This window comes from Saccoglossus kowalevskii, chromosome 5, assembly GCF_978046115.1.
Source record: "Saccoglossus kowalevskii chromosome 5, keSacKowa6.1, whole genome shotgun sequence".
NCBI lineage: Eukaryota > Metazoa > Hemichordata > Enteropneusta > Harrimaniidae > Saccoglossus > Saccoglossus kowalevskii.
This window is the reverse complement of record NC_140645.1, coordinates 36,618,286-36,635,615: the sequence shown is the minus strand read 5'-3', so window position 1 is coordinate 36,635,615 and position 17,330 is coordinate 36,618,286. Positions and strand designations below refer to the sequence as shown.

The window sequence follows — 17,330 nt, the reverse complement described above, 5'->3', positions numbered from 1 at the left end:
AAAAAATAGGTGGCCGAACTATTTGAGTGGCCGAATTGATTGAGCTTTTACGGTAATCTAATGTTTATAACTATGATTTGTTTACATGCAATATCTGAAAGAAGCATTAGTGGCCCTGGAACATGTGTTAATCTAATGTTCATAAAATTATAAATTGTTTACATGCCATACCTGAAAGAAGCATATGTAGCCCTGGAACATGTGTTAATCTAATGTTTATAATTATGATTTGTTTACATGCCATATCTGAAAGAAGTATCTGTAGCCCTGGAACATTTGTTAATCTAATGTTCATAAATTATAATTTGTTTACATGCAATACCTGAAAGAAGCATCTGTAGCCCTGGAACATGTGTTAATCTAATGTTTATAATTATGATTTGTTTACATGCCATACCTGAAAGAAGCGTTTATGGCCCTGGAACATGTGTTAATCTAATGTTTATGATTTGTTTACATGCCATACCTGAAAGAAGCATCTGTAGCCCTGGAACATGTGTTAATCTAATGTTCATAAATTATAATTTGTTTACATGCAATACCTGAAAGAAGCATCTGTAGCCCTGGAACACGTGTTAATCTAATGTTTATAATTATGATTTGTTTACATGCCATATCTGAAAGAAGCATCTGTAGCCCTGGAACATTTGTTAATCTAATGTTCATAAATTATAATTTGTTTACATGCAATACCTGAAAGAAGCATCTGTAGCCCTGGAACATGTGTTAATCTAATGTTCATAAAATTATGAATTGTTTACATGCCATACCTGAAAGAAGCATATGTAGCCCTGGAACATGTGTTAATCTAATGTTTATGATTTGTTTACATGCCATACCTGAAAGAAGCATCTGTAGCCCTGGAACATGTGTTAATCTAATGTTCATAAATTATAATTTGTTTACATGCAATACCTGAAAGAAGCATCTGTAGCCCTGGAACATGTGTTAATCTAATTTTCATAAATGTTGGTTTGTTTACATTAAAGCAGGGGAGTCATCACCTGCGCATGCGTCAGATGGCCATAGCGTATTATTCTTTACAAACAAGCGTCTACCCATGAGCCTTTGCGATTTTAGCGTGTGTTGTTATCATCGCTTGAGACTCAATTCCCGCATGTGCGCAGGTGACAATCCTCTCGCTTTAAGGATGGTAACAAACTCACCTTGAATAGAGAGGCTTGAATCCACCGAAAACTATGAGCGATCTAGATTCAGGATGATAAACCATAGAATGCCCAGACACCCGTAGATCTGATATTGTTCCTCCACGATAATTAACTTCTTCCCAGTGATAATTTGTAAAGTCATATCGGTACATTTTAGACATGAAATTGACGGATTCAGAACGACCTAAAAAAGAAACAAAACCAATATACAATAGTTATGTCCATGGTAACAAACTTTTTCAAGCTTTAACATTTTTTTTTTAATCTCCAAAGTTTTTGTTGATTTTGTAAAAAACACTTCCGTAAATCATTTAATTTTTGCTGCTATTACCGGATTCTGTCGTAAATTCACCCATTTTATTTTTTTAACAAGCAGCCTGTCGGCTGAGATAGCTCAGCTGTTAGCAATGCACATTTTAATTAAGAACTGAAGATATCATTAGAAAATGAACAATATTTATAGTATCAAAACAATCAGACTTAAATAAAATATCACTTTTTACCAAAAATGACAAAAACATTCATTAAATTTAGATAATTGAAGATATCATCATGAAATGAACAAATATCAAAATTGAAAAGATTCTGACTTGCGGTTTCGCAGAATGAAGTTGAAATTGTAAAGTTGACGACGACGGACAATCAGTAATATGTCTTTGTCGACAGCGGAGCTAAAAACCCGAACTGCCGTTTAATGGCCCAGGGCGAATTTACGACAGAATCCGATAATTGTCTGGAATTGATATTTTAAGGGAATTCGTCTTACCTCCGTAGATATAAAGATATCTGTCATCCACGATACATGCTGTATGATCAGTCAAACCAGGCATCTGTAGATTACCTGTAGTAGCTTGTCTTTGCCATGTACCTGTGTTGACTGTCACAATGAAACTCCACAGTTCATTGGATATAGTTCCATCTGCCAGGGTTCCACCAAACATTAGCAAAGTATTTTGTGTGTAAGCTACCATTGTATGCCCATATCTCGCAGACTGCAAAAAAACAAAACAATAAGAATTTCACAGAATGATGTGATTATTGTCCCAGCCATGTTATACATGAATTGACATGCATATGTATAATATCATGTATGATGTATGTGTGAAGTTTGATTGTGATTGTTCCAGGCATTTCTAAGATACAGGTTTCTAAGATACAGCACGAATGCACAGAGGTCAAAACATAAGTCCTTGTTTTCAAACTGCGTCCAACGGGGACTAATTAGAATACTACTACATTTTTACTTTTTACACAGTGACTCTATATAGCAATGCAGTTATGTACATGAGTATATAATTTTATGTGCATAATGGCCACCAGTCAGCCATATTTGGAATCACAGACTCACACTTTTTCAGTTTTCAAACTGGTCTGAATGAGTATAAATTATCTTACTGGTTTGACTGCAAGTGATAGAGTGATCCATTCATTGGTTGAAAAATCAAAATATAAAGTGTCATCTAAAACGATATTCAGCGTAAAACCTGAAATAAATTTAAATAGTGTGAGAAGGACAAACAGCTGGGATATACAGTGTAGAAATACTATGTCATGTTATGGAATAATATTCACATACTGACAATAGAAAACACTAACACTGGAGACTAAAATATAAAAATCAAAGAAAATCCCAAGATGAGAATGTATGCAGAGTTCAAAAACAACTACAGTTTTGAACCTTACCTTGCCACATTGTATACTAAACAAACAACTCAGTACAAACAAGCACAGTTTAGCAATTGAAAAAGAAAGGCACCCAAAGACACAATTAAAAAAGATGATTTTAACAATGTCTGTTAATGAGATTGAAGATAAATTACACTTTTTATTACTTTGTCAGATGACAAATATCACATTCCCAGCTTAAATTTTCAGCTCATTCCAAAAAGTTGTATATCTACGGTACTTAAAAATAATAACAGGTACTTCACAACACAAAAAGAAATTTTCTTTTGATGTTACTTTTTTTTAGTTTTTGTTATCCATATAATTATTGCTAATAGTTGATAGAAATGTACCGCACTTTTTTTTACTTTTTTCTAAAGATACACTAAAATACTCCTAACACTATGGGAGAAACTTTATGTTTTTTCAACAAACTAAGGGGTCACTAAACAAACTATGCTTGAATAAGTGACAGAAAATTGAATATGAGATAAAAGTACTTACCACCAAAAATCCAGAATTTATTGGTTGACTGGAGATACACACCAGCATGTTTTGTTCTAGCTTTAAAGTGATCACCACTAGACAGAGAATATGTATTACTCCATCCTGTGTTATCAGAGACTGGTAAATCACATCCTTCACCAACATATCCATCAGAACAGCCACATTTCATAGGTGTGATCTAAAAGATAAATGGACAGAGGCATGTACTTTAAAATACTGTAAAACATGTTTAAATAGCTACATGCCATTTTAGATAATTTGACTCAATGCATGAATTAACTGAATCTCAATTTAGCTAAAGTGCCAATAATCTCATTGTGAGAATATGCTTTATTTTATATTAGTGACATCTTGAATTACTGTAATTACAGATTAGCTAAATTACCTAAAATAACATGATAGCTAAAAACACATGTTATACAGTAAGTACTGTAAAATCTGTATTAGAAGCCGCGACTTCTATGAAAATGGTACAATGCAACAGAGGGGATCATGCTGATGCAGCTCCTAGTAGAGTATCTACATATATGAGAAATGGTGAATTTTTGGTTCTCAATTATTCAAAAAAAATGGGTGTGCCTTCTATTAAGGATGCAGCTTCTAATACAGATTTTATGGTATAAAGTACTAAACTGACACACACCACTGTAGTATAACTTCCTAGTAAACCCACTGTATGCCTCAAGTAAAGTTTGTTCTTCAATTCTGACCTCCTAGTAAAGTGTAAAATACTTACAAAAAGACACTGTCCTCTGTTTTCATCGTAACCACAATTGCCAGGACAGCTTTCAAACTGACAGGCGTCACCTTTCCAGCCTCTTTGACAGTCACACTGGTAGTCTTTACACGTACCTTTTCCATTACAATCATTAGTACAATTTTGGATGTAAAAGTTAGCATCTACACCATCTAAAGCATAATTAGTATCACTGTAAAGATATATTATCATCTGTGGAAATACAAACATTTTTTAATCAATTCATTTTTTATTTTCTTTGATTGTTACTTACGAATCATTGTCTGTATTAAAGCATGTATAATATTTCTAAATAGGATCAGTTTAATTAAAAGGACTCTTTCACTAACTTGCTAGAATCATTGCCCACTGAAAGTCTCCATAGACACTAAGTAGCTGATATATGGGTATATAATAGTGCCAGCAAACAAAGCATTAATACTCAAATTATTTATTGGTAGTCGTTTTTTTCTCAAGAATGAAATTACAAAGACAAATGCATAAAATGACACTCTTGGCAAATCAACCACAGCAAAACTGGTCTATTCATTATTGAATATTGCAATATGGCTTCAATAACAGTATAATATATATATTTTTCCTTTTATTGGAAAATTTGTCAGTCAAACTGATGCAATACTATACTGTAAAATACTTTATTTTTCCTCAGATTTTATTTTTGATATTTCCTCTGAAGAGATAATTCAATGAAAATAAAATCCAGCAGCTAAAATAAAATATTTTACAGTAATTAGTTTTAGAATAAGATTTCAAGTGTGCTTACAAAGCAAAAAAAAAAAAAAAAAAAAAAAAAAAAAAAAATTAAAAGTATCCGGTAACTTATTTTGAGCATTACACAATGTGATGCAAATTAAGTTTGAAAATTTGTTTCATAAAGCTGGATTTTTGTAATTTATTTAAAAAAAATATTTTCCCTTGTAATTGGGAACAAGATATTGCACTTTTGTAAACAGCTCTACAAAAATTTAGTAATATTATGTACTGCATTTTTAACATGGCCAGAATAATACAGCGTAAAAAACAAAAATACATTAATGCTTCACGAAAACAATATAGTAATACAGTGTAGAACTACATGTAAAATTTTGTAAGTTAATAAAAATACAAAACAATAAAACTTACATGCCCAGAATATGCCACCACCGGTTCTGGTGTGGTGTCGCCACTAAAACTTGCTATAAGCTCACTGGTAAATGAATTGCCATCATAGATAAACAAGAAATCATAGGTACACTCAGATTTAAAATTTGTAAAATTTAACATTATCTTGGCGAGAGGATCAGGAGCTGAAAAATAAAAGAAACAGGTGTTAAGCAATTTTCTAATTTACTAATTAACTAATTTTCACTGGGTTTAAATTTCACTGATTTACCATTTCAGGCATATTCAGTTGGTTTTAAATGCACAGTTTTATCATATAGATAATGTGTTCTGTGCTAAATTTTACATATTCACTGGGTTTTAATTTAGCGCATTTTCCAGTATGTGAATCTCTGTTGTGTTTAACATTAAAATTACAGTTAATTTTGGAACTGGAAAAAAATATTCTGGCTGTAACTGCAAAGTTCTGTAGCTATTATTAACAGAACCTTGCACGGAATGGCCACAGGTTTTATCAATTTGACTTTGACTGTTGCGCAGATCAACCAGTACGAACTGACACGTTTCCAAGCTTTAATTAGGTAATTTAATTAGATAATCAGTGCAAGTTGTGCCCAGATCAAACCTCATACTTGTGATTTCCATTTGAAGAGTGCATTGGATTGTGGGAAAATCAATCTTTATCAACACAAATGTCGACCATGTGCAACTACCGCGCTTTAACATTTTTACTGTTTTAAATAAGTTATCACCAACCAATATTTATTTTTCTGGGATATTTTAACTATCAGCATGAGCATGAAAAATAATTTTTTAATTGTTGAATTAATGGCAGTTAGTTAGCGATATTGTGTATAGATTTTTCTCAATAGTCTTGAGTGCATATGTGATATCTATGTTTTACAAAATGGTGGGAAAACACGTGGAGTATGACAGATGTAATGGAAGTAAGAGTCTACTCAACGTAAACTGACACTGTATATTTATGTAACTCAGTATTTTAGTTTATACCTCATACTGCAATCAAAGAGAGCTTATAAAGAACTCCTGTGTGCTCAAAATATTACGTGTTTCAGTCCATCATTTTATGTGTTTCAGTCATCATTTAAGTGTTCTAGGCCATCATTTTATGTGTTCCAGTTATCATTTAAGTGTTCCAGTCCATCATTGTATGTGTTCCAGTCATCATTTAAGTGTTCTAGACCATCATTTTGTGTTCCAGTCATCATTTAAGTGTTCTAGACCATCATTTTATGTGTTCCAGTCATCATTTAAGTGTTCCAGTCCATCATTTTATGTGTTCCAGTCCATCATTGTATGTGTTCCAGTCATCATTTAAGTGTTCTAGACCATCATTTTATGTGTTCCAGTCATCATTTAAGTGTTCTAGACCATCATTTTATGTGTTCCAGTCATCATTTAAGTGTTCCAGTCCATCATTTTATGTGTTCCAGTCCATCATTGTATGTGTTCCAGTCATCATTTAAGTGTTCTAGACCATCATTTTGTGTTCCAGTCATCATTTAAGTGTTCTAGACCATCATTTTATGTGTTCCAGTCATCATTTAAGTGTTCCAGTCCATCATTTTATGTGTTCCAGTCCATCATTGTATGTGTTCCAGTCATCATTTAAGTGTTCTAGACCATCATTTTATGTGTTCCAGTCCTTCATTTTATGCGTTCCAGTTCATCATTTTATTTGTTCTAGACCATCATTTTATGTGTTCCAGTCATCATTTTATGTGTTCTAGACCATCATTTTATGTGTTCCAGTTCACCATTTTATGTGTTCCAGACATCATTTTATTTGTTCTAGACATCATTTTTTTGGTTCCAGTCCACCATTTTATGTGTTCTAGTCATCATTTTATGTGTTCTAGTCATCATTTTATGTGTTCCAGTCATCATTGTATGTGTTCCAGTTCATCATTTTATGTGTTCCAGTTCATCATTTTATGTGTTCCAGTTCATCATTTTATGTGTTCCAGACATCATTTTATTTGTTCTAGACATCATTTTATGTGTTCTAGTCATTATTTTATGTGTGCTAGTCACCATTGTATGTGTTCCAGTCATCATTGTATGTATGTGTTCCAGTTCATCATTTTATGTGTTCCAGTTCATCATTTTATGTGTTCTAGACATCGTTTTATGTGTTCCAGTCATCATTTTATGTGTTCTAGACATCATTTTGTGTTCCAGTCCATCATTTTATGTGTTCTAGACATCATTTTGTGTTCCAGTCTATCATTTTATGTGTTCTAGACATCGTTTTATGTGTTCCAGTCCACTATTTTATGTGTTCAAGTCATCATTTTATGTGTCCCAGTCATCATTTTATGTGTTCTAGACATCGTTTTATGTGTTCCGGTGCATCATTTTATGTGTTCCAGCCATCGTTTTATGTGTTCCAGTCCATCATTTTGTGTTCATGGCATCATTTTATGTGTTCCAGTCCACCATTTTATGTGTTCCACCACCATTTTATGTGTTCTAGTCATCATTTTATGTGTTCTAGACATCATTTCATGTGTTCCAGTCATCATAATCATCATTTAAAGGTAAATATACTGAGTTGCATTCTGGGACTACCAGTACAAATAATATGTACCATTGTAGAGCCTCAGTTATGATAATTTTAGGACATGTATGTGGGACACCAACTTTGTTGGTAAAAATGAGGACAACATACAGTATTAATGAAGCAGTGATGATTACTGCTATACATGTAAGCACTTTATTGTAGACAGGAAAGTACACCCTAACAATGACTCACCTAGAACAAATAAGAGAATTGTGTGTGTAGTGTAAACAATTGGGTTCAGGGCGGTTAACAATAGGGAATTGTAGACAAACCAATAGGGTATTGTGGACAGGACAATAAGTTATCCTGGTTTTGACAATAGAATGTTGCATGTATTTAAACACCATACATCTACTACTTACAGTGAGCACCAAATAAAGTGATTATGAAAACCGCTATCTCCCTGTAAATCAATTACATTTTGTACTTTTGGAACATTTTAGCTGTATTTGTTACATTTTATGATTTAAATTGTACATGTATCCTTGTGACCATATAATAATTCATTGTACATGTATGGTACAAATCTCACCATTTTAGTGATATTTAAATACAATTACTTAAAGCGAACCTAAATGCGGCCTTAATTTATAGTTGTGCGTATTCTAGACTGTATTTGAAATAAAATTGCAGTGATTTAATTTTGTTTTAATTATAACTGTTGCTTGGATAGGCATTTGAAATGCTTACAATTAAACACCATGGAGGCCATTTATGGAGGGGGTAAATAACGAACAAACATATTTAACATTCAGGCTCTTTTCAAAGCTATGACATTTTAGTATCTGATCACATTCGTATACGCCATTGTCCATAGCCATTCGTGCAGCCTGGCGTTGTGTACAACAAGCATAAACTCGCCTTTTTATATGCACAATGAGCTTTTTGGAACTTGGCTTAGAACCTTATGGGTTTGAACCACAGTATTCTGACAGTGAGATGCCCAATTGTGTTGAAGTACAGACTGTGAACCTTAGCGAAGATTCAGATCAGTCCAGTGTGAGTGACGCAAGTCTATTGGACGTCGACGATGCCCCTTGTTCGGATGGAAGTTTTATTTCAAATTACTAGGAAGTCGTAAACAATCTGCTTGGTGTTCCTGTGACAATTATACCATTGATTTGCCACTGCAGCCCCACTGATTAAAATAGTTTTCACAGAGAAACACTGACCACAAAGTCAGCCATTTTGAATAGACGTTACAAATAAAAGTGACATGCATCAACCTCTATGATGGTTACTCATTCGATGAAGTTCAAATAAAATCAAGCAACACATACGCAAGATCTGGTTCTGGTCCTGAGCTGATTTAATCTGTTTTTTTGAAACTGAAATAATTAATAGCCATGAACAAATGAGGATTGTATCAGTGTTCTCCCCAGGAATTTAAACCACTGTGGCGTCCTAATTTGTATATAATTTGCATATCATTTACATAATAATGGAAATTGACCAAATCACATTTACACCCACACAATAAACAACACATATTTTCAAAAACAAAGTGGCAGATATTTATTTGCTTCACACAGTGTTATAAACACTTTTATTTTGGGCACTTTTGTAATATTAATGAGCTCCGTCACAGTGTAAATTTTTTTTTTTTTGAGTCAAAATATTACGTTTCACAATTTAGAAGAGTTTGAATTTAAAAATGAAACATTCTCGAAATGCAAATGCTGCAGACTAAGAAGAAACAAATAAATTATTTACTATAAAATTCTCCTTCAAAAAATCGACCACATAATTATTTGGCGGATTGCTGGTTATTATTCCGACCATCAGCTTCTACAACGTTTACATTTACAGTATTAATGAACGAACAAGTAACACTTCTAAACGATCATCAAAGTTACGACGTGACATAACTTGCTTCGCGATGTTATATACCGGTTATACCAATAATTCCTCTTACTCAATCATGATGCTGCGCAAAAATGAAATACCTCTTTTTTTTATATGAAAAAAAACGTAATATTTGAACTAGTTTTATCGGGAGTAATTATTTTTGATCACTCTATCACTGAAAAACACAGACCCGCCATGATAGTCGTGTCGCATTAGTTGACCGGCATGTGTTCTTTGACCCGGTGGGTCAAAAACGCCATTAAGCAATCAGAATGCCGCATGGTAATGCCGGTAGAACCCAAAGTTTTCCAAGTGATCGTGATCATAAAAATTACATTGCGGAAGTAAAGCGATGTCGTAGCACAATGTGTTGGTATGGATTTCAGATGAAAACTGCATGATGGTTTTCGAAAGAGGTGATTAGCAATTTTTAAAAGGTAAAAGAAGTCTTGAAAGAAGAGTTTTTACATGATTCACAATGATAAGAGTTCAAATGTATTTTACCCAATCACGCAATAAACACGTTTTTTCTTGAGTAGCGTAAACTGATCGTGAATTCCGCTTTGACCATGTTACATCGGGGTGGAATTGATTTAGAAAGAATTTTAGCTTTGAATCTAAAGACTGCGTCTATCGTCAGAAAATATTTACTTACAAACAAAGAGGTGCTAATTTTACAAAATTGACTTGCATTGTTTATAAGCCGCTACCACATCACGCGACTATGTCTATTGTTTACAAATTATTATCCACGACTGGCAGGATGCGTGTCGGTCGGTACGTAAGTATAATAACAATATGACAATAGTCCTGGTCGGAAGCGTTTCCGTGTGCTAATTTTGAGTGCCGGTCGGGCCGACCAGCGTGACAAGATTCCCAATGAAAAAAGCACTGTGGCGGTCTTGCTAATCACCGTGGCGGTGTCAGACCGATGTGGCGGCAAATCAAAGCACTGTGGCGGGACCGCTACGCTGTTTACATCCTGGGGAGAACACTGCTGTATGTGGATGTAGGCATGGAGGTTACCTCCATGATGTAGGTAACTTCTGAAAGCAGAGATTAAAATGTGGCCGCTGATTTCCTTCATTTTCACATTTTGGGGTACAGTGACATGCCATATCAGCCTTGGGAGGCATAGCGACATGCCACATCAGCTCAGGGAACACAATGACATGTCATATCAGCTTAAGGGGCATGGTGACATGCCATATCAGCTTAGGGGCACAGTGACATGCCATATCAGCTTAGGGGCATAGTGACATGCCATATAAGCTTAGGGGCATAGTGACATGCCATATAAGCTTAGGGGCATAGTGACATGCCATATAAGCTTAGGGGCATAGTGACATGCCATATCAGCTTAGGGGCATAGTGACATGCCATATCAGCCTTGGGAGGCATAGCGACATGCCACATCAGCTTAGGAAACACAATGACATGCCATATCAGCTTAGTGGCATGGTGACATGCCATATCAGCTTAGAGGCATGGTGACATGCCATATCAGGTTAGGGGGCACAATGGCATGCCATATCAGCTTAGGGGCACAGTGACATGCCATATCAGCTTAGGGCACAGTGACATGCCATATCAGCTTTGGGCTACAGTGACATGCCATATCAGCTTAGAGGTACAGTGACATGCCATATCAGCTTAGGAGACACAATGACATGCCATATCAGCTTAGGGGCACAGTGACATTCCATATCAGCTTAGGGGCACAGTGACATGCCATATCAGCTTAGGGGCACAGTGACATGCCATATCAGCTTAGGGGCACAGTGACATGCCATATCAGCTGAGGGGCACAGTGACATGCCATATCAGGTTAGGTGCACAGTGACATGCCATATCAGCTTAGGGGCACAATGACATGCCATATCAGCTGAGGGGCACAATGACATGCCATATCAGCTTAGTGGCATGGTGACATGCCACATCAGCTTAGAGGCATGGTGACATGCCATATCAGGTTAGGGGGCACAATGGCATGCCATATCAGCTTAGGGGCACAGTGACATGCCATATCAGCTTAGGGCACAGTGACATGCCATATCAGCTTTGGGCTACAGTGACATGCCATATCAGCTTAGAGGTACAGTGACATGCCATATCAGCTTAGGAGACACAATGACATGCCATATCAGCTTAGGGGCACAGTGACATTCCATATCAGCTTAGGGGCACAGTGACATGCCATATCAGCTGAGGGGCACAGTGACATGCCATATCAGGTTAGGTGCACAGTGACATGCCATATCAGCTTAGGGGCACAATGACATGCCATATCAGCTGAGGGGCACAATGACATGCCATATCAGCTGAGGGGCACAGTGACATGCCATATCAGCTTAGGTGCACAGTGACATGCCATATCAGCTTAGGAGCATAGTGACATGCGATATCAGCTTAGGGGCACAGTGACATGCCATATCAGTTGAGGGGCACAGTGACATGCCATATCAGCTTAAGGGCACAATGACATGCCATATCAGCTTAGGGGCACAGTGACATGCCATATCAGCTTAGAGGTACAGTGACATGCCATATCAGCTTTGGGGGCACAGTGACATGCCATATCAGCTTAGGGGGCACAATGGCATGCCATATCAGCTTAGGGACACAGTGACATGCCATATCAGCTTCGGGCTACAGTGACATGCCATATCAGCTTAGGGTGCACAATGACATGCCATATCAGCTTAGGGTGCATAGTGACATGCCATATCAGCTTAGGGTGCACAATGACATGCCATATCAGCTTAGGGTGCATAGTGACATGCCATATCAGCTTTGGGGGCACAGAGACGTGCCATATCAGCTTAGGGTGCATAATGACATGCCATATCAGCTTAGGGGGCATAGTGACATGCCATATCAGCTTTGGGGGCACAGTGACATGCCATATCAGCTTTAGGGCACAGTGACATGCCATGTCAGCTTTAGGGCACAGTGACATGCCATGTCAGCTTAGAGGCTGAATTGGACAACTGATATTATAACAATCATTTCGAATTCAAGCCTTAAATCCTCTTCATTCATAACTTTAATTCCCTCCAGTGCCTCAACCCCATTTTATTTGATGATTTCCAAGATCTTTGTGAAGACGAAAGTTTATTCCATTTTTAATGTAAGTGGCCACCTATGATGGGGTCACTATTCTTTGGTTTATTAGTCCCCAATGGAAACTTTCTTACCCAAATACTTTGTATATTAGACTAGTAATTCACAATAAATCACATTTTCACTTTCAAATTTATTAATTATTGTTGTACAATGTATTACATTCACCTTCAGGGGTCGAAATACCCTGGTGCACACTGCACATAGATTATTAGCTAGTGCAAGTAAACTCAAAATATAATGTGCACACTGCACTATGCACATACATTATTAGCTAGTGCAAGTAAACTCAAAATATAATGTGCACACTGCACTATGCACATACATTATTAGCTAGTGCAAGTAAACTCAAAATATAATGTGCACACTGTGCATGTAGAAATTAACATGACATTTACTCATTATATTCACTAAGCCTAAATTAAGTTCAACCAACATTGTAAGACAACTAAAAAATCAATCATCAATCGATAAATCATAAATTTTATTTAAACTTCAAAAGTGGTACATTTCACAACAAGTTAGTGCAGGTAAATTTCAAATTCAACATGAACACTGTGCATGTAGGAAAAAATTCTATTTCAATCCCTGACCTTTTAAATGAGATTGAAATTGGTTCTCATAGCTTGGGAGTCACATAAGCACATTTCGGCATTACAGCGCTTGTAAATTCTTGTTTTTATATTTCTCTCAGAAATAAGCATTACTGTTTACATTTCCCTACATACATGTCTATATTTGTGTATACACATATACATGTAACCAGGTACAATGTACTAACAATACATGTATAGTAAACAAGTATCAATTTTCTGTTAATATAAAGGCTGTTACTATGCTGCATTCTGCAAATCAAATTAATCAAAACACAGCAATTACATGTACCGTAGTTCTGTCCTCCTTTTGTAATTTTAACTTTAACATAAATATTAATGCCTGTTAACACTACGTTGCTTCTGTCATCTGTTGATGAGAAACTATAGCATGTCATATCATATTTGCTCCATATTTTGTGATATGTTTAATTAATTAATTATGTTCTGACACAAATAATATTTATTTCAGACAGTTTTGTGCAAATTTTTTAAGTGATTACATTGCAATTCTGTTAATTCGCACACATGAATTCAGCTGCCATATTGTGTGAATGAGTTTATATCATCGCGAAGTAAGTTATGTCACGTCGTAGCTTTAAAAGTTTTATTTGTTCGTTCATTACTGTAAATATATACGTTTTAGAAGTTGGTGGTACAATAATAAATTACAACAATACGCCAAATAATTACGTGGTGGATTTTTTGAAGGTGAATGTGTTCGTCGTAAACAAGATCATGAACATATTCCTGGCTGAAACCTTTCAAATGTGTTTTATTTAACTTTTTTTAAAATAGACATTAATTGCAACAATAATTCATTTGTTTCTGTTTTTAGTCTGCAGCATTCGCATTTCGAATATATTTCATTTTTAAATTCAAACTCTTCTAAATTGTGAAACATAATGTCGTAATTCCAAAAAAAATTTGCACTACGACTGAACCCAATAATATTGCTAATATTGCTAATTAATATTCATATAGCTTATTAATATTCATGACCGACCGGTACTCACGTTGGGCTGGCGAAATCCTTGAATGACGTAGTTGTAGCACCCTTACACGGCAGAATGGAGCGTTCAAGGGAACTTGGAAAAAGTCAATTATATTATTACAGTATAGCTGCGTTCACGTACAGCTCTTTAGCACAGGCTAAGAGATCAAATTCATTAGCACGGGCTAAGGAATGCTAAGTACGGGTTAAATCCGAATTTAAGACGCGGTCCAGACCCTTAGCACAGGCTAACGAAGTGTGCGCGAACGCTAAGCCCAGGGCTAAGCGCCCTCTGTGACAACCTTTGAGTATGAATATTATGCACGTGATCAAATATATGCAACTTTCTCATTTCGAAATAGCAACCGAGCTCAGACGTAACAAAGACACAACCTAGAAGATGCACGATTTGAAGAAAAAACAAGCAGCCTGTCGGCTGAGATAGCTCCGCTGTTAGCAATGCACATTTCAATTAAAGAACAGAAGACATCATTAGAAAATGAACAATATGTATAGTATCGGACTTGCAGTTTTTAACAAGAAGTCGAAAATATCACTTTCTACCAAAAATGACAAAAATATTCACCAAAATTAGAGAATTGAAGATATCATCACGAAATGAACAAATCTGAGAAAGGTCTACATGTAGTATCTATATATGTAATATCAAAGCAAATGAACTTTTGGTTTTTAACAAGAAGTCGAAAATATCACTTTTTACCAAAAATTACAAAAATATTCACCAAAATTAGAGAATTGAAGATATCATCACAAAATGAACAAATCTGAGAGAGGTCCACATGTAGTACCTATATATATAATATCAAAGCAATCGGACTTACAGTTTTTAACAAGAAGTCGAAAATATCACTTTTTACCAAAAATGACAAAAATACTCACCAAAATTAGAGAATTGAAGATATCATCACGAAATGAACAAATCTGAGAAAGGTCTACATGTAGTATCTATATATGTAATATCAAAGCAAATGAACTTTTGGTTTTTAACAAGAAGTCGAAAATATCACTTTTTACCAAAAATTACAAAAATATTCACCAAAATTAGAGAATTGAAGATATCAACATGAAATGAACAAACCTAAGAGAGGTCTACCCAAGGTACATATACACCAAGTATCAAAGCATTCAGGCTTGTAGTTTTCAAGAAGAAGTCGAAAAAGTAAAACATTGACACGGACGACGACGACGGACGACGACGACGGACGCCGACGGACAATCACTCATATGATAAGCTCCGCTCGACAAAGTCGACAGCGGAGCTAAAAATGTTCAAATCTACACACACTTCCACACTGATCAGGTTGCTGTAGTAGAGCGTACAGCAGCTCCAATCATAGACAAAATAAATTTGGTTTGATGTCTACAACAAGCATTAATAAATCTCTGCATTCTGTTACGCCGTTGTATACTGTTTATGTGCATCCAAATAAGTCAGGTCCGTCTTCGCTTGCGTTCCTGTGCACGTCGCGTCGCTTCAAAATTAGAACAAAACATGTCAGCAACAGAAATTTTGTGTTTGTAAACAGCGGCTTATCAAAGGTCCCTGACTTAGCCTGTGCTAAGGACTGACCCTCCCAGTGCTTAGACACAATTGGGTCTAGCCGAAACGCAAACATGTGAGATAAGCCTAAATCAGCTTAAATCTTAGCCTGTATGTGTAGCATAAACACTACTTATATGGCAATACTGTTTTCAGTTGCACACTCTATTGTCTAATGAATTGATTCATGACATCCATCAATGACCTTATAATTATTATAACAATTGACTAAAGAATACATAGTCTATGTTATTAACAGAGTAAACTATGAATGTTTGCTCAAATTTTGCCGAAGAAAGAGAGAGACAAACAGCTGTTAAGGAAAGGTCATTGACCGATCGACGAAGAGTGCCCTGGACAATGCGTTAATTTCGACCATAATCGCCTCATACAATCTCACTGAAAGACAATAAACTTACCAACGATTCTCCATTCGCAGTAGACATCCATCGGATAGTTGCCGGGACCTTCCGTGATGTGACCTGTCCAGGTATTTTCGAAAACCGTCCTACCCGAACAAGACCCACCAACACCACTTATAAAAACAAGGCATATAAATCCCAACAAATACGTGATATCTCGCCATATATGATCTCTTTCACGTCTTTTGCACCACATAATTGTAAATAAGAACACACAGAGCCAATAGAACGACTGCTTTTTAGTTTAAAATCCAGTTTTTGACGTCTGGAGGTAAGCTTGAATACATCTCCCTGAAGTTGTTCATCCTGTCGCAGAACAATGCACACAAGTGTTTCTGAAAACCTCCCTTAATCGCATTAAATCGTATAAAACTGGCCTAAATCGCACATTATCCGTAGTCAAAATTACTTAAATACCGTCCACATTCGTGATGTTCACATATCTGCTTGATTTCAGGCCAAAATATCTGACTTACTGTGGTACATAATTGCTGCTTTAGTAGATTCCAATAATGGCGAACAGATGATTTGCAAATTAAAGCGCCCTCACTCGAACCGTTTAGCGTTCTTACTTGTAAACAACATGACTATAAATAGTTGTCAAACAAGAGAATTTATTTATTTATTTATTTATTATTTATTATTTATTATTTATTAATTTATTTATTTATTTATTTATTTATTTATTTATTATAAATTTGAATTTAGATTTTTTCTCATCTTTATTTATTTATTTGATACAACACTCACTAGAAAATAATACATGTAGTATGAACACTTTATCCCGGACTATTTCAGTTACCATACTGTGGCATATGATGATAAAAATAGTGTAATAAAGATAAACATTCATTATAATCTACTATATTCCCTGTGCTATATTCAAAATGTAAATTCTTAATTTATTTTTGGAAACTGATTTTGTTTAAGAAATCACTGTATGATTTAATTTCTGTTTATTGAAAAAGTGCATCAAAAACCTTCATCAAAAGACATAAAATAAATC

At 35.4% G+C, this 17,330-nt stretch overlaps 1 protein-coding gene across 2 annotated transcripts in view; it reads right to left on the bottom strand.

The window, feature by feature from the left end:
* The window catches only part of LOC102805891 (multiple epidermal growth factor-like domains protein 8), an 83,009-nt gene extending 66,222 nt beyond the window's left edge, over positions 1–16,787 (bottom strand). For both annotated transcript variants that reach the window (XM_085499384.1, XM_085499385.1), the window contains exons 1-7: positions 16,322–16,787; positions 5,221–5,384; positions 4,078–4,290; positions 3,339–3,519; positions 2,565–2,653; positions 1,936–2,161; positions 1,167–1,353 (exon numbers count right to left, since the gene is read on the bottom strand). In XM_085499384.1, the coding sequence (XP_085355510.1) occupies positions 1,167–1,353; positions 1,936–2,161; positions 2,565–2,653; positions 3,339–3,519; positions 4,078–4,290; positions 5,221–5,384; positions 16,322–16,520 (1,259 nt within the window). In that variant the 5' untranslated portion in view covers positions 16,521–16,787. The remainder of the gene's footprint in view (positions 1–1,166; positions 1,354–1,935; positions 2,162–2,564; positions 2,654–3,338; positions 3,520–4,077; positions 4,291–5,220; positions 5,385–16,321) is intronic.
* Between the last annotated feature and the right edge of the window lie 543 nt (positions 16,788–17,330).